Raw genomic sequence first — 26,313 nt, forward strand, 5'->3', positions numbered from 1 at the left:
AGGGGGAAGTGGGGCATTAGCGGAAGTTAGAGAAGTCGATGTTCACGCCATCAGGTTGGAGGCTACCCAGACGGAATATAAGGTGTTGTTCCTCCAACCTGAGTGTGGCTTCATCTTTACAGTAGAGGAGGCCGTGGATAGACATGTCAGAATGGGAATGGGATGTGGAATTAAAATGTGTGGCCACTGGGAGATCCTGCTTTCTCTGGCGGACAGAGCGTAGATGTTCAGCAAAGCGGTCTCCCAGTCTGCGTCGGGTCTCACCAATATATAAAAGGCCACATCGGGAGCACCGGACGCAGTATATCACCCCAGTCGACTCACAGGTGAAGTGATGCCTCACCTGGAAGGACTGTTTGGGACCCTGAATGGTGGTAAGATTCTTTTGCATGCGCGACTTCTTTTGCTTACGTGACGTCCTGTCACCATCTGGCCGCCAAGGTGTGGAAAGGGAACTATTTGTGATGACGTCTCGGTGCCTTCTGGTGGCAGGCGAAAGCGGCGGTTTGGAGTGACGTCACGCGCAGTTGCGCTTCGGTGATGAGAACGCGGTTTGCAGTGACGTTACACGCTGTGTGTATCTATGTTGATGGTGGCGCTGGAGGTTGGAGGAATCTGCTGAGCCGACATTTCGTAAGGACTGGATTTCCAGCGCTCCGGGAGCATGGTGTTAGAGAACAGGTGAGGTGAGACGACGCAAGAGCGAAATGCATTAGATGCGCGTTCCTCCCGGACTTTTGCAGCAATGAGCCGGGTAGGACCGGTCTGTCAGCAGGGACGGCTCCAGTTGGAGTTCGTGCTTTACTCGGGGCCAGGTACGTCCGGGGCCGGACTCTCCTCAACCCGGTTTGACTCAGGGTGGAGTGACGCTTTTAGTCACGAATACTAAACTTCCTCTTTATATAAACTGAGTTACGAACAGGGAGTCTCAAGCTGGCGTCCTAGCCCGGTTTCTCGGCGATGATCAGAGGAGGGGCCGTAGCATCGGAGTTCACGAGGCTTTATTTGTAGAGTCCCATCAGGGGTGGGTTTACAGTGGCTAGCTGTTTGCCCAGAGTAAGAACACCTCTGTTGGCACAGAAACGGCCTTTCTAGAAGGTACTGTGGGCAAGAACCCGGTTTAATTTTTTAAACTATAGGTCAGTGCAAGAAATTGGGAATATGCGTGTAAATCTATCTGGCCTAGCATAGATGTTATATTTTTAAATTGCGGATCTAATCAACTTATTAATGATGAATTCTTCCTACATGGAAGTGTTGATTTCCCACTAAAAGAAATCCATAAAACTTAATGAGTTAGGGTTAAGGCAGTTACAGTTGCAAGTGTTTAATCAGACACTTTTTTGCAAGGCTAATATTAATTATGTTTAAGGTAATCTTGCATCAACCCTCCAAAAAGTTAATTTTACATATAAGTTCAGCTTTCTGGTTTGGTGTACCATGAAGATGTATCTTAAAACACTAATTTGGTTATAATTAAGGCCTATCTCTAAGTTGTGTTTTAATTACTTGGGAACAGAACAGATGTTGACCTCTGAAGTACAATCCTTAATCCACATCATTTGAATTTATCTTCTGAGCCCAGAAATGGGAAATGAATTGCATTCCACAGATCATCATGTCTTCCACATCATCCTTCTCTTCCCGAGTCCTTACCCGGAGCAAAAAGCCATATGCTGTAAACCCACCCTTGCTGGGATTTATATAATTTATGCCATATAATTGTATGTCTGCTCCCATGAAACTATTGAATAATATTTCCTTTAGAGCACATTTTATGTGGAAATGCAATTGATTGGCTGATAATTTGTTAATACATCAGTCTTACAGGAATTGAAATATTTCACTCATGCCTAGTTTGTAGCAATTACATTTTGGGATCTGCCTTTAGTTGAGGTGAATCAATGTTATTGCGGCAACAACTTAACATATATAGCTTGTTTTAGATTCTGTTTAAATATAAGCTTTTATTCTTTGTTTTCCATTACAATTATTTTGAAATAGGAATGTAGAGATCAATAAATCATATTGTTTTAATAAGCTCAACTTATTTGATTAACTGATGATGCTGAATTGAGTATTGCTAATAATGGTACTGATGACTTAATTTATACTAGTTTATTACTTGAGTATCTGCAAGTTTATAAAGGAAAATTTGATGGGCCATCTAGGGTTAGGAAACAGTTGACTATTTGATAATCAGTTGACACCCAGCATGACATTTCCCCTTAAGTATTTCAATACAACCTATGATGGTCTGTTTGGAAGGCTTCACGAACATTTCACAAGGTAATATTAAACACGTGTAAATATCCATAGAGCATAGAATACTGCAGCACAGTAGCCATGATGTAGTGCCAAGCTTCTAACCTACTCTAAGAAAACCTAATCCTTCCTTCACACATAGCTGAATCACGAACAAGAGAAAATCTGCGGATGCTGCAAATCCAAGCAACTCACTCAAGATCCTGGAGGAGCTCAGCAGACCAGGCAGCATCTATGGGAAAGAGTACAGTCAATGCTTCAGGCCAAGACCTTTCAGCAGGATTAAAAAAAAGGATGAGTCAGAGCTAGAAGGTTGGGGGAGGGCAGGAAGAAACGAGGTGATAGGTGAAACCAGGAGGGGAAGGGGTGAAGTAAAGAGCTGGGAAGTTGATTGGTGAAAGATATACAGGGCTGGAGAAGGGGGAATCTGATAGGAGAGGACAGAAGGGATGGAAGAAAGAAAAAGGGGGAGGAGCACCAGAGAGAGGTGGTGGGCAGGTAAGGAGATAAGGTGAGAGGGGGAGAAGGGGATGGAGAATAGAGAAGGGTGGGGAAGAACCCTTAAATGTATTTTTTTTGCATCCGTGTTTGCTCAGGAGATGGACGTGGAGTCTATAGAAGTGAGGCAAAATGGCATCAACTTCATGGACCCTGTACAGATTACAGAGGAGGAGGTGTTTGCAGTCCAAGCAAATTAGTGATAATCCCCAGGGCCTGATAAGCTGTTATTTTAGACCCTGTGGAGTGGGGTGGGGGGAGTGCAGGAATTGCTGGAGCCCTAGCAGGGATATTTAAATCGTCCTAAGCGGCTGGTGAAGTGCAGGAGGTTTGGAGAATAGCCACTGCTGCTCCGCTGTTTAAGAAAGGCTCTAAAAATAAACCAGGAAATTATAGGCCAGTGAGCTTGACATCAGTTGTGGGAAAGTTATTGGAAGGTATTCTAAGGGACCACATACAAGAGTATTTGGATAGACATGGACTGATTAAGGATAGTCAGCATGACTTTGTGTGTGGTAGTTAAAGTCTGTCCTGAGCCTTATAGGCTCATCAGGCCGGTGCTTATACCGGTTTCTGTGGTGTGAAGCAACTGAGAGTACACTTCACTAGCCTATTCTAGTGAAGTGCCAGAAGGATTGGTCCTGGGTCTGTTGTGGTTTGTCATCTGTATCAACAATCTGGATGATAATGTGGTTAACTGGATCAGCAAATTTGCGGATGATACCAAGATTGGGGGTGCAATGGACAGCGAGGAAGACTTATCATGGTTTTCAGCAGTATCTTGACCAGCTAGAAAAAGGGTCTGAGAAATGGCAGATGGAATCTAATGTCGACAAGTGCGAAATCTTCCACTTCGGTAGGGCCATAGTGAACGGTAGGGTACTGAGGAGTGTGGGGATCTGGGAATACAGGCCCATAATTCATTGAAAATGGCATCACAGAAAGTGGTACAAAAGAAAACTTTTGGAACATTGGCTTTCATAAATCAATGTACAAAAGTTTGTATTACGTACAGGAGATAGGATGTTATGTTGAAGTTGTATTGTCGATCTGCCTCTCTACCACCAGACTTTAGGTTCAGACCCAGGGAATAACTGTCAAACACAGCTTACTTAAAAGTACATTATGTGTATTAGCAAGCTTGCATTCTCAGTTGGCAACACAGAGTCTCTGCTCATCGAGCTTGAGAAAATCTGCAGCCAAGTGACCCCAGAATATTGTTTGGATTGATATACATTGTTATCACATACAGATAACGGTAGACCGAGAAGCTTCTCATGGAACAAACACTTCTTTGTTCGTACATTATTCTCACAGCACGACTTGTCAAGCTGCTGATAAGTCAGTTGGGTTTTAGCCCTTTTAATTCTGCATATAATTCCCCATTCCCTCCCTTTGTCATTCCATGACAACTAGGATTATCAATGTCGGGTTTGTTGTACATCTTAATATTCATATTTGTGTTAGAAGGGTGAATGGTAACCCTTGGGATAGGCCGAAGGGCTTTCCACGTCATCGTAGTCTCCATCCTCATCATTTGCACCTCGATCATTCTGAGGTCCCCTTCCTTCTAGGGGGACTCTTTGTATAAATACCCCTGTGGGTGTGGGGCAAAAGCACTGGCTGACAAGGGGCCATAAACACTACTGGCCATCTCCTCCAAAACTACGGCCAGAATGATGATTTCCCTTGAATTGCGGGCCGCCCTGCAGAAGGGGAAAGCTGTCACCCAGAAGTGCTTCGGTTGTTAGATTCCTCACTTTTGCTGTAGGAGGGAAGGGTGCTGGTCCAGGGTTTTCAGCATTCGCCTGTGGGGTACAAGGTAAGCCAGGAAGCAGCACCCCATCCAATTTCTGCTCCCTTTTTGGGTGTCGCATTGGTTAGCTGTCTCTCCTGTAGGCCCTTTCCCCGCAAATCCATTGAGTTCCGTTCAGCAGGTGCGGTGGTTCGGCCGTTGTATGAATGGCACAAGTACTATTGCCCAGAAAGTAAGTCTCCTTACTTTTGAAATTACGGTAGCAGATAGTATTCACTGGTTGGTCAGATCTGGCAATGGTGGAGGCACATGATGTCTGACCTCCCCATCGGATGGCTTTTTCTGGTGGTGGGGTGGGGAACGAATGTGCCAACTATCAAAGCAGTGGCACCCACAGTCTCCAATCACATCACTGGTGCATTTTGGGCCTCATTAGTCTGAGTGTCATTAGAAAAGGCCCTGACTGACCGTTGTTCACTGCTGTTCAGCAGAATGGCTTTTGGGGGAACCCCTATCTTCCCATGGGGAGGAATCACTGCACACACCCAGCAGGCAGATGAGTTAGTTTTCCCAGCATAACTACAGCAAAGCGACAGGAAGATGTTTGGCTTGGTTACTACAATACAAGTGCTTAAGGTTACCAGTATAGACGGTGATGGCTCAGTCATGATTGCACACGTTTGACGTGTCCTAGATACGGCCATTTCAGAAGTCTTTATAGTTTGACTGCCATCGGAGTGGTCAGTAACACTTGGCAGGTCCCTTCCAGCGAGGCTCAAGCTTCTTTCTAAGATGGTTCTTTACCAGAACAAAGTCTCCTGGGCAAACTCGATGTTCATTTTCCAGTTCCTCTCCTTCCCAGTGGGCCGCCTTCATCTGCGAATGCAAAACCTGGAGAGATTTGGTTAGTGCCAGGGTATACCCTATAATTTCATTTGACATTTGATTCAGGTCCATCTCAGCTAATTTTGGGGTCGGCATGGCAGCCTTCCAGGGGGTTCTTAATGGTCTGCTACATATTATTTCGGCTGCCGACAGGCCATGTTTGGTCTGATAATGAGTTCTCATCTGGAACAAGACTATCGTTGGCACTTTGAGCCAATTTTGAGCGGTTTCTTGTCCTAGTTTAGTCAATTTGTCAGCATCCCATTATCCTTTTCAATCAGGTTGGCGGTCTGTGGGGGCCAATGAAATATCTGTTTAATACCCAGAGCCTGGCATAGTTGGGTATTGATCTCGCCCACAAAAAGAGGGTCGTTGTCAGATACAACTTGCTCCGGTATCCTGAATCTGGGAATGATTTCTTTCAACAAAATACGCACCATGGTATCAGCTTTGTTATCTGTGGTGGGATATGCTTCAATCCATCTACTAAAAACATCAAGAATTAAAAGACAGTACTTATAATAGTGCATGCACGGTAATTTGATAAAATCGAGTTGTAGTTGGCAGAAAGGGTATCATGGCAACGGAGTATATCCCTTTGGGCATGGGATGCCTTTTCCTGGATTATGTTCTTGGCTTATCAGACATCGTCTGGCAACATTCTCTGCTACTTTCTCCGGGTCTGGACTCCACTATGATTCCAAACGTTGCCTTACCGTTCCCTCCTTGCCAAGGTGAGTATTGGTATGTACAAAATCTACAATATAGCCCAGTATAGTTTCAGGTATGCAGACTTGACGGGCAGGAATAAGCCAGAGGTCCTCGGTCGGTGAGTAAAAACATCTAGCCGATACCCAGGTGGCTTTCTATTTTTCAGAGGCGTCCCTCGGTAAAACACGCACATCCTCGATTCCAGTCATACCCTTTGATTCGGAAATGGGGGATTCAGTTTTTCCCCGGCGATTCATCATTTGTGGAAGAATCAGTGCTCCATTAAGGGCAGCTTGTTTCACAGCTGAGTCATCTGTTGTTTTCATGGTCAGTAGTACCTTCAGTGTGTGAAGAGCATTTAATAATGGTCAATTGTTTAGGAAGACAGATGGTTGTTGATGTAAATTTTATTAGTGATGGGCATACCAGAGGAGGTGACATAATCCCTAGTTTTCCAAAGTTGGTTGAAGTCGTGAGTGACTCCAAAGACATATCTAGAGTCTGTTTAAAAAAAAATTGGCCAATTTCCCAGTGGCTAGGATGCATGTTCTAGTGAGAGCAAAGATGTAGTGTCCTTATATTTGTTCATTATTGGACAAAATCAAAAATCAACCTTTCCTCTCAAGGAAAGAAAACAAATATTAAAATATAGAAGATTGCTCCAGCCACCCGCTGAAATGTTATGTACTAAAATTTAAATGAACTTTTTCCCTTTAGATGGCCTCTGTGGGGTTTGCTTTGAAAGACACTTTCTTTCCTGTCAAGGCCACAGCTTGTTAATACAGCTACAATGATAAATACTGAATGTCTTTATCTGATTTACAGCTTTCCTAGAAATACTTTGTCTTCGTGAGCTACTAATTAATTTTAAATGGCTTTCTGAAGCTTGAGTGGATTCTGACCATTTCATATTGTTGACTTTAACCTTGTCAGCCACCTTGCTGGGCAGAGCTTGGAAGAGGAGAACACAGTACTGTGGGGACTGGTTCCCTGCTGTGTACAGTGGACCTCCTGATTGTGCAGAATAAATGGCATTAAAGTGTTCTAGGAAATCATCAGGGATCTTACCTTTCCTGGGTTTACACTCTAAGGACTTAGTTACATCAATGGAGGGGGCCAAAACGTGGGACAAGGTATCCATTATATTTTCAACCATCCTCGGTTCGGTTTGCCTGGTTGCAATTAACTGGTCATGATTGCCATGTTGGAGCCGAGTAGTGAATCGTGTCTGATCAGTAGGAGTAAGGGCGGCCATAGCCAAAGGGACCAAATCTCAGCATTTAGTGAAATAAATAGTCAGGACAGTTCTTAAATAATTACAGAACCCTTAGGGGTTGACCTTTTTGTCAGGGACGGCATTCAGAATACCACAGAGTTCGGGAGGGGTCCTGGGATTATGGATTTGCAAAGTAGGTGCTTGTCCTGCCACTCCGGCTTGTGGGTTGGGAACGGTGCACATGGGCAGTTGATACTGAGTCTGTGTCGGTCCCGGTAAAACCAATGGCCCTTGTTCAGGGGTCCAGTCTGGGAGGTGTCCAGTCTGACCGTGTGTGCGGGCGGAAACGGGTATTGGGCTTCCCAACTGTTCTAGAGGAACTACATCAGTCAGTGGAGCTGCAGTGACGGTCGAGTTGATGACTGAGGTACCAGGGTGAGAGCCATATGGGGGTGGGGAACCTGACCGTGGTAAAGCAGGTGCCGATGCAGTTGTGGGTAGTTCAGTGGGATTATTAGGTCATCTTACCCATTCCCAATCATCATCAGTATCGTTTGGGGAATCAGTCAGTATGTCTGGATAGAGGCGGGGTGCTCTAGAATTATTTTTATATTCCGTTTCTCTTTATTCATTCTTCTGTGATCAGTATGTTTTGTCTCTGATACAGTTTCTTTCCCCGTCTCCTTTGTCTGTTTCTGTCCCTTATCCTATTCTTCACAATTCGCTCTCAACTCTTGCCGACTCCTAGGATTGCCTCTTTTATCATGCACGTCTATCCTCTTTGCTTAGCATTATCGGTCCAACAATTTAATTTATGTCTTTTATTTTTGCCTCTTGTTGCCATGGGCCAGTCAGGTGACCATACTCTTTCCCTGCCTTCCCTTTCCATAGTCCCTGTTCTATCTGCTGTATTAAATTTAAATCAAATGTACCTCCTGCAGGCCAATTGTCTTTTCCCAAATGTTTAGACAATTGGAACGATATTTGTCTCAGTTTCTTTTAATTTCTGGATATTTGTCTATTATTTTCTGTAATGGACTACTCCCCCACCCTTTGTCTAAGTGCGCACCCATCATATTCCGGGGGAATCAAACCACCCGCCTTGACTTAGAGAAGACTCGAACTTCTCAATTATTCCAGGGCTTCACCAACATCTTATACTGAGGAATTGTATGCAGAATTAAAAGGGCTAAAACCCAACTGACTTATCAGCAGCTTGACAAGTCGTGCTGTGAGAATAATGTATGAACAAAGAAGTGTTTGTTCCATGAGAAGCTTCTCGGTCTACTGTTATCTGTATGTGATAACAATGTATATCAACAGCTCCAAACAGTATTCTGGGCTCACTTGGCTGCAGATTTTCTCAAGCTCAATGAGCAGAGACTCTGTGTTGCCAACTGAGAATGCAAGCTTGCTAATACACATAATGTACTTTTAAGTAAAGTGTGTTTGACAGTTATTCCCTGGGTCTGAACCTAAAGGCCTCTGGTAGAGAGGCAGATCGACATCTTGGCGCAGCGAGCAGGGTCGCAATATGTGGTAGACCCCTCGCCAAAATTGAATAAATGAATGGACGGACTGTTGGGGTGAATCAGAGACGGATGGGCTCACAAGGTAGGCTTAACCTTGGTTCCTTTCGGCTGTCTGATGACTCTGTTTCTTCCCTCATTTTGGTGAGGAAAATCCACTGAAGGGATCCAAAGGGAATAGTAAATTAAGACGGGTGGTTTGAGTCCCCCAGAATAGTAAATCAAGACTATAAAATCATGAGGGGTACAGATAGGGTAAATGCAAGCAGCCTTTTCTCACTGAGGTTGGGTGGGACTACAACTAGACGTCATGGGTTAAGGATGAAAGGGGAACATGAGGGCAAGCTTCTTCACTCAGAGGGTTATGAGAGTGTAGAATAAGCTGCCAGTGCAAGTGGTGCATGTGAGCTTCAAGAGAAGTTTGGATAGGTACATGGATTGTAGGGGTATGGAGGGCTGTGGTCTTCGTACAGGTCAATTAGAGTAGGCAGTTTAAATGGCTCGGCATGGACGAGGTAGGTTGAAAGGTCTGCTTCTGTGCTGTACTTTTCTAGAACTCTATAACTCTAATCCAGGCTGCATCCTGCTGAATCTCCTCTGCATCCTCTTTAAAGCTTCCATGCAGCTCTTGAACTCAGTGCAACACACTGCAGGTGTCCCCTGCTTTTCGAACGTTCGCTGTTACAAAAGACCTAGTTACCTGTTTTCTCTAACGGAAGGTGTTTTCACTGTTACGAAAAAAGGCAGCGCGCAGAAAAAGCAGTGCGCACCCCGAGCAGCCAAGCTCCTCCCCCGGAACTGCATTCTAGCTGGCATTGCTTAAACACGTGCCTGAACCAAAGTAGTTATTCAATTAGTCTGCCATGTCCTTGCTCCCCATAATCAATTCACCTGTTTCTGTCTGTAGGGGACCTACATTTATCTTAACCAATCTTTTTCTTTTCATATATCTATAAAAGCTTTTACAGTCAGTTTTTATGTTCCATGCCAGTTTTCTCTCATAATCTTTTTTCCCTTTCCTAATTAAGCCCTTTGTCCTCCTCTGCTGGACCCTGAATTTCTCCCAGTCCTCAGGTGAGCCGCTTTTTCTGGCTAATTTGTATGCTTCTTCTTTGGAATTGATACTATCCCTAATTTCTCTTGTCAGCCACGGGTGCACGACCTTCCTTGATTTATTCTTTTGCCAAACTGGGATGAACAATTGTTGTAGTTCATCCATGCGATCTTTAAATGCTTGCCATTGCATATCCACTGTCAATCCTTTAAGTGTCATTTGCCAGTCTATCTTAGCTAATTCACGTCTCATACCTTCAAAGTTACCCTTCTTTAAGTTCAGAACCTTTGTTTCTGAATTAACTATGTCACTCTCCATCTTAATGAAGAATTCCACCATATTATGGTCACTCTTACCCAAGGGGCCTCTCACGACAAGATTGCTAATTAACCCTTCCTCATTGCTCAATACCCAGTCTAGAATAGCCTGCTGTCTAGTTGGTTCCTCGACATGTTGGTTCAAAAAACCATCCCGCATACATTCCAAGAAATCCTCTTCCTCAGCACCCTTACCAATTTGGTTCACCCAATTATGTGCCGCCCAGCACGTAATTGTTGGCCCAGATCAGTGCCGATTTCCGATTGCGTCGTCTCTGATCTGGGCCGACAATTACGTGTCGGGCAGCACCTAATTAATTAGCATGTTTATTTTGGCTTTTTTCTTAAAGATGTGCTGAGTACCTCCTGGCTACCGCTGCATTCTCCGCGAATCGGTGTCTGTCCCGTTGCCTGGGGGTTGGGGTGGTGGGACACTGGGGTGTTACCTTGTCATTGCCTGTTTCCATTAGGGCAGGCAGGTCATCTTCTATCTCTGCCCGCCTCGATGACGAAGGTCAAGGTTCGTTGTCTGCTGTGGCTGATGTGGAAGGCTTGCTTGACTGCTGAGCCTCGCACATTTTTCTATCACACAATTCTTTGTAAGGCCTCAAACCATCCTGCAAATATCCCCTAAACCTACGTACCCTTTCAAAATTAAAGTCGTACTTTATCATTACTCATTCGGTTTCGATTGTCATCCTTTCCTCTTCCAATTGCATCAGCTCTTCATCTATCAGATCTTGGTCATGGAATGCCAAAACCTCTTCAACATCATGTTCGTCAGCTTCCACAAGCCAAGCTCACTTTGTCCTTACTTCGTTCACCACAATCAAAACGCTTAATTATGTCTAGTTTTACGCTAAGTGTAACACCCTTTATGAGCTCTTTTAGGCTTTTCTGATACCATAGAACTCATCTTGCAAACGACTGCTCACAGGCACGTGTTTAAGCAATGCCAGTGAGAATACAGTTCCGAATCCGGGGGAGAGCAGCTGCTCGGGGCGCGCGCTGCTTTTTTTCGTAACAGTGAAAACACCTTCTGTTAGCGAAAACAGGTAACTAATGTAGGTCTTTCGTAACAGTGAGGTTTCGTAAAGCGAATGTTCGAAAGGCAGGGGACACCTGTATGGGTTTAGAAGTAGGAAGTAGTTGTTGCAAAGATAAATCACTTATGGCAATAGGCTGAAGGGTTTCGGGGAGAGTGGGTAAGTAGATAGAGGATTAATAGTTTTTATTGTTGTTGTTGTTGTCGTTCGTCCTTCGTAGTCGAAGATCACCATGGCTTCAAAGTCAAATGGGAGATTCGTGGCTGTGGGTCCGGAGGTGACTGATGAGGCCAATCCGGGCCCTGAAGGCTCGCCCATATGTGGGACACAAGTGGGTGGGTGCTGTCGTGGCAGTGGATGCTGCTCGGGCCTTACGCACAGCACGCTTTCGTTGCACCTCGATGATGCGCCTGACTTCAGCTGCACGGGCTCCTGTGGTGATCTTGCTGCGCCAAGCTGGACGGTCGAGGGCAAGCGTCTCCCACGTGTTGATGTCGACACCCAGGCCTTTGAGGGACGCTTTGAGGCAGTCTTTGTAACGTTTCTTCTGCCCCCCGACTGAGCGCTTGCCCTGACACAGTTCTCCGTACAGCAGCTGCTTAGGCAATGGGCTGTCTGGCATTCTGACCACATGTCCAGCCCACCTGGCTTGGGCTTTCAGCAGGAGGGTGTAGATGCTGCAGAGCCCAGCTCGTTCCAGGATTTCCGTGTCGGGGACTTTGTCCTGCCACCTGATGTGGAGGAGTCTGCGGAGACAGCTCAGGTGAAAGTGGTTGAGCTGTTTGGCGTGTCTGCTGTAGACAGTCCAGGTCTCGCTGGCGTAAAGGAGGGTGGTAAGGACCACTGCACAGTAGACCTTCAGCTTGGTGGTAAGGCTGAGTCCTCTCCGCTCCCAGACGTTCTCACGGAGTCTCCCAAAGGCGGCGCTGGCTTTGGCAATCCTGTTGTTGACCTCAGCGTCTATGTTCACTGCGCGAGAGAGTATGCTGCCCAGGTAGGTGAAGTTGTCGACTGCCTGGAGGTTCTGGCCCTTCACCGTGATGCGCGGCTCCTGGTATGGCTTTCCTGGGGCAGGCTGGTACATCGCAATCAACAGGAATACCGCAGATGCTGGAAATTCAAGCAACACACATCAAAGTTGCTGGTGAACACAGCAGGCCAGGCAGCATCTCTTCGAAGGGTCTCGGCCTGAAACGTCGACTGCACCTCTTCCTAGAGATGCTGCCTGGCCTGCTGCGTTCACCAGCAACTTTGATGTGTGTTGCTGGTACATAACTTAGGTCTTTTTGGTGCTGATAGTGAGTCCGAAGTTGTCACAGGCTTGTGAGAAGCAGTCCATTTCAAGCTGCATCTCCTGCTCTGTGCTGGCGTTGAGTGCGCAGTCATCAGCAAACAACAAGTCTCTCGCACCTTTGTAACTGCCTGCAGGCGCCTAAGGTTGAACAACCTGCCGTCAGTCCTGTATCTGACGTGGATTCCTTCTTCATAGTTATGGAAGGCATCTGTCAGCATGGCAGAGAATACCATTCTTAACAGAGCCGGGGCAAGAATGCAGCCTTGTTTGACGCCATTTGTCACTGGGAAGGCCTCCGACTCGTCGCCGTCATCCAGAACTTTCACCATCATACCGTCGTGGAACTGCCGGACGATTGTGATGAACTTGCTGGGGCAGCCAAACTTCTCCATGTTCTTCCAATAGTTTTTATTAAGAAGGTGGTAAATGCAGTGGGTCTGAAAGCTGAGATAGGTAAAAGCAGAAGAAATTGTTGCTTGCACCAGAAAGTGTTTGTCTAAACAGAGTTTGGGGCAAAGTAAGTTGTCAATGAAGCTGTAAAGGATCACGTGAGCACTTGGACAGTTGGTTACAATTAAATTGAAATCTACAGTTTCTTGGAAAGTTGTGGAGATTAGGAGTTATTTATCAAATGTGCATCAAAACATAGAGTAAAATACATCATTGGAGTTGACAACCAACACACCAAAGAATGTGCTGGGTGCAGCCCACAAGTGTCGCCATACATTCTGGTGCCAACATAGCATGCTCACAGTGTACAGTAGTACAACACAAACAGCAACAATAACTGCACAAAACCGTTCACCAGGACCAAACAAACTTTGTACTTCAAGGATTGGGTCATGGTTTATAAATGCCACTGAATGTCCTAGTGACGGGGAGTTAATACAGATGAAATTAGATCAGAAAGTATTGAATTATGAGGACAAGTTGCATTGTACATATTTGTATTACTTAGAATAAATTTAATTAAGGAGTGTTCTAATTGAAGTACTTAAAATGATTTGTAAGATGTTTTTTTTAAAAAAAGTTACTTCCTTTGGCAGGAGAGTCCAGGACAAAGGGCCGTAAAATTAAAAGCTATCCAGAAGTGATGTCAGAAAGCAGCTCTTCACAGAAAAGGTGCATTTTATTAAGCTTTCTTTTATGTCTTATTGCCTTCAAATTCCTTGGAGGTTTTCTGCTAGTTAATCTATTTGTCAGTTTTAACTTGCCATTGCTCTGTTAATGTAAACAATTGTACTCATGCTGAAAATCTTTTCTAGAGATTTAATGACTTCCGGTTTAAGTTGGCACTGGTGAAGCACAGCAACAACTTGCTGACGGCAAACAAAGCTATAAATTACAATATTAATCACACTTTTTCTTGGAAATGACCACTGCAATCAGTAGCTTCTAACTTCCCTTCCAGAGTTTAGCTTTTGAACCTGGCATTTTTGCAGTGTGAACTGAAGTCTCAAGGGTGCAGCATGGTGGGTACGGGCCAAATCGAGGCAACGGGGCTCATGCCCGAGAGCGGAGAATAAGCCAATGTTTGGCTATTGCTGGAGCGGACTTGGAGGCGATTCAATGCAGCAGAGGTGAGGCAGAGTCGAGGTGGCAGGGCCTGGGTCCGAGAGTGAGGAACAACCTGAGGGTTGGCTGATTTAAATGCCAGGCCAGATTGAAAAGGTCAGCATGTCAAGGCTGAGGTGAGGGATGGGTCAGTGTTCAACTCGCTGCTCTGCGAGGTTTCCTTGTCTCCGCACTGAAGTGAGGCTGTGGTCTGCAACTAATGGGCTCCTGGATTGTCTGCAGTGATGACTAGTTTCGTGGCTGTGGACTCACTTTCATGAACTTTAGTTCTGAATGTTATTTGCTTACTTATATTGTTTACACAATTTGTGTTATCCTGCACACTTTTATTGAATTGTTATCTCTGAATCAAGAGAGCTGGCTGAGACAGATTAGTGTGTGATGGTGTCAGAGTCTTAGAATTCTATTTTAGTTAGGTTTCTTTCCCTGTCAGTTATAAAGTTGGAGAGCTGCAGCCTAGAAACAGGCCCTTCAGTTCATCATGTCCCCACCAGCCACCACAGACCTGTTTATTCTGATCCTGCCCTAACTCACGTTGCACCATTTTCTTATCAGCTTCCCCCAACCCTCTTTCACTCACGTACAGCCTAGAGTAATTTAGTGTGGCTTATTAACTTTACCTACATGTGTCAATTTGAGAGATGTGGGAGGAAGTCTGTTAACTAATTCCTTTTTAAAGATTGAGTCTGGCTTTGTGGCTCAAGGGAAGGGAGGAGAGTAATGCAGTAATGATAGGGGATTCCATAATTAGAGAAGCAGAAAACAAAGTCTGTGGGCATGAGAGAGACACCCAGATGATATGTTGCCTCCCGGGTGCCAGGGTCGAGGATAACTCGGATCAGGTCCATGGCGTTCTGAAGGGGGGTGGGGGTGGGGATGAACAGTCAGAAGTCGTATATATTGGTACCAACGACATAAGTAGGAAAAGGGAGGAGGTCCTGAAGAGAGAATAGGAGGTCCTGGAGTTAGGTAGAAAGCTGAAAAGCAGGACCTCTAGAGTCGTGATCTCTGGATTGTTGCCTGTGCCACGTGCCAGTGAGGGTAAGAGTAGGATTATTTGGTAAATGACTGCGTGGCTGAAAAATTGTAACTTTTCAAAACCTCTCCTCAGATCAGTTCAATTCAATGGATACCAAATGTAATTTAAGCAGGAAGCCATTTTTCGATGATTAGGATGATTTGGCTAGTTTAATTTGATCAATTCCTCAACCACAGGTGCAGGGTGCAGGTGATTCAGATTTCTGGATCATTGGGATCTCTTCTCAGGGAGGTATGACCTGTATGAAAAGGACAGGTTACACCTGAACCTAAGGGGGAGGAATATCCTTGTGGACAGGTTTGCTAGAGCTGTTGGGGAGGGTATAAAATTATTTGGCAGGTGGATGAGAACCAGAGTGAAAGGGCTGAGGATGGGGCAGTTGATGTACAACTAGATACATTGTGTAGTGAGGCTGTGAGGAAGGACAGGAAGATGATTAAAAGGGTGACGAATACAGTACTGAATGTGTTATATTTGAATGCATGCAGTATACAGAATAAGGCAGATCTTGTAGCACATTTAGAGATTGGCAAGTATGATCATCTCTTGAGTCAGGGCCATAAGAAGATTATAGTTAGGAGCTTAATATCCAAGGATACACATTGCATCAAAAGGACAGGCAGGTAGGCAGAGGGAATGGGGAGGCTCCGTTAGTAAAAAATGAAATCAAATCTTTAGAGGTGACGAAGGATCGAAAGATGTAGAATCCTCATGGGTAGAGTTAAGAAACTGCAAGGGAAAAAAGACCCTGATGGGAGTTATGTACAGGCCTCTGAACATTAGCCAGGATATGGGCTACAAATTACAATGGGAGATAGAAAAGGCATTTAAAAAGGGCAATGTTGTGATAATCATGGGGATTTTCAAAATGCATTTAGCTTGAGCAAGCAAGAGAGGGGATTTGTCGAATGGCTTTTTAGAGCAGATTGTGGTTGAGCCCACTAAGGGAACAGCAATTCTGGATTGGGTGTCCCAGATTTGATTAGGGAGTTTAAAGTAAAGGAACCCTTCAGAGGCAGTGTTCATAATATGAAATAATTCACCCTGCAGTTTAAGAAGCTGCTGCTAAAATTGGATGTATCAGTATTACAGTAAACTAAAGGGAATTACAGAGGCATTAGAGAGGAACTGGTCAAAGTTGATTGGAAGGGGACACTAGCAGGGATGATGGCAGAGCAGCAATAGTTGGTGTTTCTTGGGGAAATTCAGAAGTGCAGGAAAGATGCCTCCCAAAAATGAAGAAGTATTCTAAAAGGAGAATGAGGCAACCGTGGCTGACAAGGGAAGTCAAAGATAGCAATAAACCAAAAAGAGGGCTTATAATACAGCAAAAATTAGTGGGAAGTTAGAGGATTAGGAAGCTTTTAAAAACCAACAGAAAGCATCTAAAATGCATAGAGAAAAGATGAAATATGAAGGTATGTTAACTAATAATATAAAAGAGGATACTAAAAGATTTTTCAAATATACTTGTTACGTACTCCGTAACTGGGTTGCCAAACCAGCAGAAATGGAACGCTTGGAGTCTGTGATTACTAGGAACTAATAAAGTTTTATTAAAGAAATAAGTAATACAGTACACTAATCGTAAGGATATAAATGTAACAGGTTAGCAATGATAATACACACATATACACAGAACTAGGGTAATAGGAATCAACCAAGCTCTATTGCAGTCTAGGGGTAAAATGATCAGTCTTAAGTGAAGCAGAGTTCAGTTCAGTTTAGTGCAGTTCGAAGTAATCGCTGTTGTTGTACCGTTGGGGGGAGGGAGAGAGAGAGAGAGAGATGCAGAGAGAGATGCAGTTGGTTTCAGGCAGACCTTTTGATGTCTTCTAATCCCGCTGTGGTCACCGACTGTGACCCCTCCGTTCCGGATGCGATCGTTCTTCCGCGGTGAACCCGGCACCCAGGCAAGGGCGGACACACACCCCAGGTTCCCACCGATCATACCTTTACACCCTGTGATCCTCTGGTTGGTTCCTGCGAACCGGTTCTCCAAACTGTACCAACTTGTTGGGGCACACTGCTCTTTCCAGGGTCTCGTGGCGTGTCGTGCCTTGCAAACCTGCTCTTTTTATCCCCCTGCTGGGGTATCACCTGTCCATCAAAATTCAAACAGTTCAGGTTCAAAGCAAACGGTCTGTCAATATCTGAATTGTGTTTCTTTCTCGTTAATCTCTCCCTTCTCTCTTATTAGCATTTTGAATGTTTCTCCATTGTCTTCTGTTATCTCTCTCATTAGCATCATCTGTTCTGCAGCTCTGCTTGGCGTCACACTTGACAACTGTATAAAGAGTAAAAGGGAAACAAGTGTGGACATCAGACTGCTGCAAAAATGACATTGTAAAGGTCCTGGGGGACAAAGGAATGGGGGACGAACTGAATAAGTATTTTGCATCAGTCTTCACTATGGAAGACACGAACAGTATGCCAGAAACTCTAGAGTGTCAGGGGTAGAAGTTCAGTACTGAAGAGAAGGTGCTTGGGAAGCTAAAAAGTTTGAAGGTAGATAAGTCACCCGCACCAGATGGATTACACCCCAGGGTTCTGAAAGAAGTAGCTGAAGAGATTGTGGAGACATTAATAATGATCTTTCAAGAATCACTAGATTGTGGAATGGTTCCTGAGGACCGGAAAGTTATAGGCCAGTTAGCCTGACTTCAGTGGTTGGGAAGATGTTGGAGTCTGTTATTAAGGATGAGGGTTTGGAGTATTTGGAGGCATGTAATAAAGTAGGCCAATGTCAGCATGGTTTTCTAAAGGAGAAATCTGTTGGAATTTTTGAGGAAATAATAGGCAGGATAGACAAAGAGTCAGTGGATGTTGTTTATTTGGATTTTTAGATGGCCTTTGACAAGGTGCCGCACATGAGGATGTTTAACAAGATAAGAGTGTTTGGTATTACATGGAAGGTGCTAGCATAGTTAGAAGATGATCTAACTGACAAGAGGCAGAGAGTGGGAATAAGGGGGACCTTATTGACTGCCGGTAACTGGTGGTGTGCTGCAGGGGGTTGGTGTTGGGACTGCATCTTTTCACATTATATATCAGTGACTTGGATGAAGGAATTGATGGCCACGTTTGCCAATGATGTGAATATAGGTGGAGGGGCAGGTAGTATTGAGGAAGCAGGTTGTCTGCAGAAGACTTAGACAGATTGGGGGAATGGGCAAAGAAGTGGCAGTTGGAATATAGTGTAGGGAAGTGTATGGTTATTTATGCACATTGCAAAAGGGATAAAGGTGTGGACTATTTTCTGAATGATTTCCTAAAGTTTAACTTGCTGTTAGAGTTAGTGGTGAGGAAGGCAAATGCGATGGTAACATTCATTTCAAGAGGACTAGAATACTAAAGCAAGGATGTAATGATGGGGCTTTATAAAGTACTGGTCAAAACACACTTGGAGTATTATGAGCGGTTTTGGGCTCCTTATCTAAGAAAAGATGTGTTGGCATTGGAGAGGGTCCGGAAGAGGTTTGCAAGAATTATCCCAGGAATGAAAGGAGCATTTAATGGCTTTCGGCCTGTCCTTGCTGGAGCTTTGAAGAATGAAGTGGCATCTCATTGAAGCCTGTTGAAAGGCCTAGATAGAGTGGATGTGGAGAGGATGTTTTGCATAGTGGGGAAGTCTAGGACCAGAGAGCACTGTCAAAATTGAGGGATATCCATTTAGAACAGAAATGAGGAAATATTTCTTTAGCCAGGTCGCAGTGAATCTGTGGAATCCATTGCCACAGACTGCTGTGCAGGCCAAGTCATTGAGTATATTTTAAGGTGGAGATTGAGCGGTTCTTGATTAATCAGGGTATCAAAGGTTATAGGGAGAAGGCAGGAGAATGGAGTTGAAAGGGATAATAAATTAGCCATGATAGAATGGCAGAGCAGACTCAATGGGTCAAATGGCCTAATTTTACTCCTATGTCCTGTGGTCTAAAATTTCTTAACCCAATTTTCTATGTTTTTTTATTTAGCAATGGAACATGCTTCTTTATATTGCTTATTTGAAATTTTAGTGGAGACATTTATTGATCAAAACTAAATTATTAAATTAACAGGAAAAAAGTAAAACATTGGGGTATTAAAATGTTTACAGGTGTCCCCCGCTTTTAGAACGTTCGCTTTACGAAACCTCACTGTTACGAAAGACCTACATTTGTACCGTTTACGCTAACAGAAGGTTTTTTCACTGTTATGAAAAAAGTGGCGCGCGAAATATGGCGGCGCGCGAAAAAAAAGGCGGCGCGCGAAAAAAAAGCAGCGCGCGCCCCAAGCAGCCAAGCTCCTCCCCCAGAACTGCATTCTAGCCACCATTGCTTAAACACGTGCTTTATCTCTATTTATTTTGTGCGTGCGTTAGCAAGAAACTAGACATAATTAAGCGTTTCGATCGTGGTGAACGAAGTAAGGACATTGTCTGCGCGTTGAACTTGCCTGCATCCACCATTCGCGCTATTTACATGCAGAGAGAAAAAATTTTGAAAGCTGCCGATGTTACTGTTGATTCTGCTCGTAGCAAAGTGGTCTCTTAGTCGGCATCCAATAATGGATAAAATGGAAAGTCTATTGCTTGAGTGGATTGATGGGTGTACAAAGCATGGTGTTCCTTTAAGTTATCTTATACTTAAAGAGAAATCAGTCAGTCTTTTTAATAAGCTGAAACAGAAAGCACTGGCCGATGGTGATGAAAGTGTGGCGAAAGTGGAATTTAAAGGTAGTCACGGGTGGTTTGATCAGTTTGTGAGGCGAGGGCAGCTTCATAGTTTAACGTTTACCAGAGAGAGTGCTTCCGCTGATACTGAAGCTGTCGAAAAGTTCCCAGCAGAACTGAAGAAAATAATTACAGAAGGTGGTTATTCGTATAAGCAAGTGTTTAACTGTGATGAAATGGCAATTTATTGGAAAAAATTGCCGAGTAAGACATTTATTTCGAAAAAAGAAAAGCAGGCTAAGGGACACAAGGCATCGAAGGACAGGTTTACCCTAATGCCTATTATTAACGCCACTAAGCCTCTACTAGTGTACCATTCAGAAAATCTGAGGGCACTTAAAGGCGTTGATAAGAAAACACTTCCCGTTGTGTTCCGTTCACATCCAAGCAGTTGGAACACCCAAGTGCATTTTTCTGAGTACATGAGCAGATACGTTAGTCCTTTTGTTGAAAAATACTGTAGAGAAAATAACCTCGATAATAGGTGTCTTGTGATTGTCGATAATTGTGCTGCTCATCCGCCTGCCATTACCAAGTATGGCAGTAACATTCGTGTTGCGTTCTTACCGCCGAATACGACATCGTTGCTGCAGCTGTGTGACCAAGGCCTAATAATCACAATTAAGGCCTACTGTACGCAAAATGTAATGCGTTTTATTGTAAGTACTCTTGACAGAGAGGGCAACTCCGAAGCATCTTTGCGAGAGATCTGGGAAGACTACAATATAAAACTGGCAATCGCCAACATTGGAGATGCTCTCGATAGGCTAACAGTCTCGATGAGAAATGGCGTTTGGAGGAAACTATGTCCCGAAGCAGTGAACGATTTTAAAGGCTTTGAACCATCAACAATAAATATGACAATAGTGAGCTTGGCTAAGGAGGCTGGGTTTGTGGAAGTTGACGAAGATGATATTGAGGAGGTTTTGGCATCCCATGACCAAGAATTGACAGATGAAGAGCTGATGCAATTGCAAGAAGAAAGATTAACAATTGAAACCAAACGCAGTGGCAAAAATGAAGTCGTCCAGGGACTGAACGTGAAGCAGTTGCATGAGATTTTTGCTGCGATTGACAGCGCTGCAATGATTGCAGAAAAGTATGACTTTAATTTTGAAAGGGCACGTAGGTTTAGAGCAGGTTTGCTGGATGTTTTGAGTGCTTACCAGGAACTGTATGATAGAAAAATGCGCGAGGCTCAGCAGTCAAGTATACTGTCGTTTTTCAAGCCTTGCACATTAGCCACAGCAGATGACGAACCTCGACCTTCGACATCGAGGCAGGCAGACATAGAAGAAGATGACCTGGCTACCCTATTGGAAACAGACTACGATGAGATGACACCCCAGTCTCCTCTACCTCCCACCACCCCAATTTTCGACAACTCAGCCTAACACACCATCCTGATTCCCGTAAGTGAAACTACACTGTACATACATTATTTCTACTTTATATAGGTTGTGTATTTTTGTGTTATTTAGTATGATTTGTTATTTGGTACAATTTGGCAGCCTCATAGCTTAAAGGTTACTGGAGAGAGTGCTTCTGCCGAGAGCGCATGTGTGAGATTTTCGCTGCGCTAGACAGCGCTTCAATGATTGCAAAAAATATTTCTACTTTATATAGGCTGTGTATTTATCATATTCCTGCTTTTACTATATGTTACTGTTATTTTAGGTTTTATGTGTTATTTGGCATGATTTGGTAGATTATTTTTTGGGTCTGGAACGCTCAAAAAATTTTCCCATATTAATAAATGGTAATTGCTTCTTCATTTTACGACATTTCGGCTTACGAATCGTTTCATTGGAACGCTCTACCTTTGGATGGAGGGGGAAACCTGTATTATGAGGTTAGCAATCAATTATTTAATGAGTTTTTATGGCATTGATGATATTTTCATGTTTTCTCAGGTTTTTTTGAGTATTTTCTATAAATGGACACCAGCACTATGTCATTTGTTGAAGGAGTTGGTGATGAAGTCACAGTCCTGTGTGGAATAGTCTTCCTGGTACTGGCACTTATTCTCGCTTGGCTCTCCACACACGTTGCTGATCGTAGTGATCAAATATTTGGGACCATTGTTACCACAGGGAACTCATTAGTGGGGCTGAGCAGCGTAGAGCAGTATGTGGCAAATGCAGCAACACCTGAAACTGATGAAGCCCAGTCAGCAACTGTCCCTATTGAGCAAAAGCCAGAGGAAGAAAATGATTCTGGCCTTGGAGCGTCAACGGGAAATAATGGTCCCACCAATGAGCAGGTGCCAATTGAAGAGGCTTCCAGTTTAAGCGATGCAAATATTGATCCTCTTTTGAACATACAAGGTTTGCGCAAGCGAGCATCAGCCAGTGAGATTAGTACTGGAGAGGTACTGGATCCTGGAATGCTCGAGAACTGTAATGCTCATACACGCACAGTGGATAGTGTTGAAGAGGCTGAAGGGCAAATTAAAGTGAGGCTGAAGTTTTTAAATGACACGGAAGAGGTAGCACGAGTAAAACCAGATGATACTATTGGATTTCTGAAGAGGTAAGATATTTGTAAGTTAAGTTTCTCCAAGTTAAAATTAATTTAACATAAAAATTAAACCAATTCTGCAAAAATGGCCTGTCTCTTTTATTATTTAGTACAGCTCCAACCACTTTATACCAGATGGTTGAAATGTGGTTAAATGTTATTTTTGCTTACTGGATAGGAACCTAAGTTGGAATGTTATTTCATTAACTCACTTGTGAGCCAGAGGTAATGCTGGACAATGTCCCCAGGCCAGAGCTAAGAACACTCTCACTTTCCTCCAGTTTGAATGTTTTGATCTGTGTGCCAAGATTTCTTTCTCAGCTGTTTTCCCTTCTGTGTAGAGCTTTTTATATAATAAGCATAGATTGTCGTGTATAATGCATGGTCATTATAAATTGTCCTGTCATGAGTTTAAATCGGGGGGTTGCTGTGTGGTGCGGCTCAAAGGGTCTATTCTACACCGTATCTCAATAAATAAACTCGTACCAGTTGTTTGAAATAACATACTGAGAAAAGACGGAGGAGCATTATTGGCTGAGTTCAAACTCGTTCACTGCTTTAGCTTTGAGACTGTTTTATCAATTGGAAGGAAGTGGTGGTTGTTATTCAAAAGGGTGGTTTCACTTTTAGTACAGGGTCATTAAACACTAGGTGTAGCATTCCTCTGCTTGCTCTTCATCCTTCCAGAAAGCATGTGCAATTAGCACTTTTTTGCTAACACCATTATCAAAGGACTTTTTTTTTCATTAGTTAAAAACATCTGACTACCAAAAATGGCAAGTTGTGACTTTCAGAGAACCAGGTGATTGTTGTGATTTTTTGGAGGGAAAAAGGCACTTTTTAAATGCTATTTGTTCAGCAAATTGGCTTGTTAGATAATCTAATCTGAGTTTTAAAATATGAAGCATTTATGAAAATATTTAAGATCTTGCAAGAAATCTGAATTCTCAATAATTCATTTTGGAACAGGAATTCAGTCAATTTAACTCAGCAATCAACTTATACAATTAAGCCTATGTATTAGAAATGGGCCATGTATCTATGCTGGTTACAGCTTGGATAGTAGAAGATTTGACACTTCCAACACTTAGCTTGAGAGGATTGATTCCTGTCTGCAACCCTGGCTAAAAACACATGTCTGGATTTAGCTAATTTTCTGTTCTTTACATAGTGGGAATTTGAACCTGGACAAGGTGCAAAAAAGGGCGAATATCTGAAGACCTCTTGTCTTTGCCAAAAGTGATGGGGGGAGGGGGGAAATCAGAAAATAGGAGTAGAAAATATCTTCTGCAATAGAGCAGATTTGTTTCATCTTGAGGACACCTATTTTGTCAGCATTTTTGTGTTTAGAGTATGAAAATGGTTCTGATTTTCTGTTTCACTGCTCTCCATGTTTTCTCTTTTTCTACTGTTTGTGCCTTCTCACTGAATTCTAGCAAATATTTCCCGGGACGAGAGCAACAAATGAAGTTCATTTACCAAGGCCAGCTTCTGCAAGATCAGTCCCGCACTCTTGGATCGCTCAACATCACAGATAACTGTGTCATTCATTGTCACATTTCACAAACTTCATCCTCTCCTGGCCCTGCTGTTTCTTCAATGGTGGAACAGAACCAAGCTGCCCTTAATGTTGGTAATCTGATGATCCCAGTTTTTGTCATCATGCTTGCTGTAGTCTGGTACTACCGCATTAACTACCGCCAGTTTTTCACTGCACCTGCCACAGTTTCCCTGGTTGGTGTTACTGTTTTCTTCAGTTTCCTTGTATTTGGCATTTATGGTCGATAAAGGCACAATGATATTTCCTCATTCTTCATCAATGCTTATCCAACCCAACTGAATGTGGTGTTACTGGTCAATGTTGAAATAAAATGTGATGTGGAATCAGTGTATTTTTTTTAAACAAAAGTGAAATAGAGATCTACCTTAGCACTGATTTTTTTTTTGCCAGAATACCATGTTGTTGGCAACTTACTAGCATTTAATAGAAATTTAAAAATAAAGTCTACCGAGGAAAATGATCATAATTAGCAGAATTTGTGATGGGAAATTTTTACTGTTGATTTATAAAAGGATAGGGTTACATTGAACCAGAAAACATTTCATACAGCCAAATCCTATTAAATGCAATTTTAATGTCCTCAAAAAGAAAATTTAATGATGTTAATATAGATCAGGTCTTACATTCATCAAACATTAAACTGCCAATATGAAATGTCAAGTTTCAAATTTATGGGTTATCATCTTTGAATATCAGGATTATTAAAGCCTTACAGCATTTAAAGTAGGTGAGATTAGATTTTCATTATGGCAGCCAGTCAAAATTCTATCATGGGTTAAGTATACATTCATCGGGACTTCCTGTATTTACAGTTTCAGTAGTATGCTTGTAAGGCCTAAAGATTTTTGAGATGTGGTGACCTTGTTACTGTTGAACATAATATACAAAATCATTGTACCGACAGGCAAAATAAGTGGATGAAGGTGTTATTTCATGTTTCCAAAAAGCTAGGGAGATGGAGTTTAACACTTTGGTAAAAGTTGGATATTTCTATCCACAGCCGCTTAATGCCTTTATTAATAATGGCAGTTGGCAAAGGAGCTCAACAAATGATCAATTCTACAAGTTTTACCCGCTGATTTTTTGATTGTCAGGCTATGTAATATTTACATGATTTTTATATCTGCTTGATCATAAGATGTAACAATCATTGTATTTGCATTAATTTTGTTTCATGCCTGCTTTCCTGATCATGTATCATGTTATCCTAAAGATGATGCTGTACTACTGCTGTTAAAGTTCAGAAGGAAAGTGGGGAGAGTAGCTAGCCAATGCACAAATTAGACTACCTTTTAGAGAAGTTCTACAAGCAGGAAATAAAACAGCAAATTTTAAAAGTGGATTAGTATGAAGAATTATCAGAGATGAGACTTTTACAAAGAATACAGGGATTCAAACTGAGAAATATAGCATAGAGCTTTAAAAAGAATAAAACAGCAGCAGAGATTTAGTTAGAATGCCTGCCACAAAATTTAAATCTGCACCTTATGTTGTTTAATGTTGTAGAAAGGTGTCTTTGGTCTGGATTTATAGTGTGGGAATTATACATTACGGGTTGCAGTCAATATTGGTTAAAATTGTGATGCTTAGTTTAATATTCAAACTTCATGTACTTTATATTAAATTAAGCCATCATTGAGTTCCATATTTGATATTTTTATTCAGTAAAGTATGATGTATGGGTATGAGTCCAAGTCAGAGAGAGGATGAAGTACAAGTTAAACATCTCAAAAGGTAAAGTTCAGATGTAGAAATCCTGTGCAGAAGAGTGTTCAAAAAACAGCCATAGTTGCAGGAGATTGAGGGTTGATGATGAGTGGTTATCTAACAACACAAAATGTACACTATATGAAAGTATTCAAGAGTTGTTGCGGAGTGTGGTGGTCTACTGAAGAAAAAAAAATTGGATGTAGTGAGATGTATCTCTGCTGCTTTTATAGTTTCTTTCAATCATTTGTGCCTTCAAGATTTTAAAATATTGCTGACATTTATTTTTCAGATCTGTAGAACAGACCTGTATTGTGCTGAAAGCCAGGCACTAGATTATTGGATTTAAAATCTGGAACTTTTCTGAAATGTTCTCCCTTTGTTTCATGATAACACCTCATTGAATGTAATTAAATAGAGTAAACAATTAAGAGTGTGTGATTCTTGTTTAAAATAAATTTATTATCAATGTACATATATCACCATACACTATCCTGCGATTCATTTTCTTGTCCACATCATGCCAGGAATTAGTGTTGATACAGAGCATTACATGTGAAACTAAGCTTTGAAGAGATTAACTTTAGCTTGAAAACAATCCTCAAGAAACATGATGTTTCTTAATTACT

At 42.8% G+C, this 26,313-nt stretch overlaps 1 protein-coding gene across 2 annotated transcripts; it reads left to right on the plus strand.

The window, feature by feature from the left end:
* Nucleotides 1-542: 542 nt before the first annotated feature.
* Nucleotides 543-26,122, plus strand: tmub2 (transmembrane and ubiquitin-like domain containing 2). 2 transcript variants are annotated; one of them, XM_063037337.1, is made up of 4 exons: nt 543-681; nt 13,618-13,693; nt 21,810-22,428; nt 23,853-26,122. In XM_063037337.1, the coding sequence occupies exons 3-4, from the start codon at nt 21,833-21,835 to the stop codon at nt 24,202-24,204; spliced, it is 948 nt and encodes a 315-aa protein (XP_062893407.1). In that variant the 5' UTR covers nt 543-681; nt 13,618-13,693; nt 21,810-21,832; the 3' UTR covers nt 24,205-26,122. The 2 variants fall into 2 exon arrangements, with proteins under 2 accessions (XP_062893407.1, XP_062893408.1); XM_063037338.1 differs by having other exon boundaries at nt 577-686.
* Nucleotides 26,123-26,313: the final 191 nt, after the last annotated feature.

The sequence above is a fragment of the Mobula hypostoma genome, chromosome X1, assembly GCF_963921235.1.
Source record: "Mobula hypostoma chromosome X1, sMobHyp1.1, whole genome shotgun sequence".
NCBI classification, from domain to species: Eukaryota; Metazoa; Chordata; class Chondrichthyes; order Myliobatiformes; family Myliobatidae; genus Mobula; species Mobula hypostoma.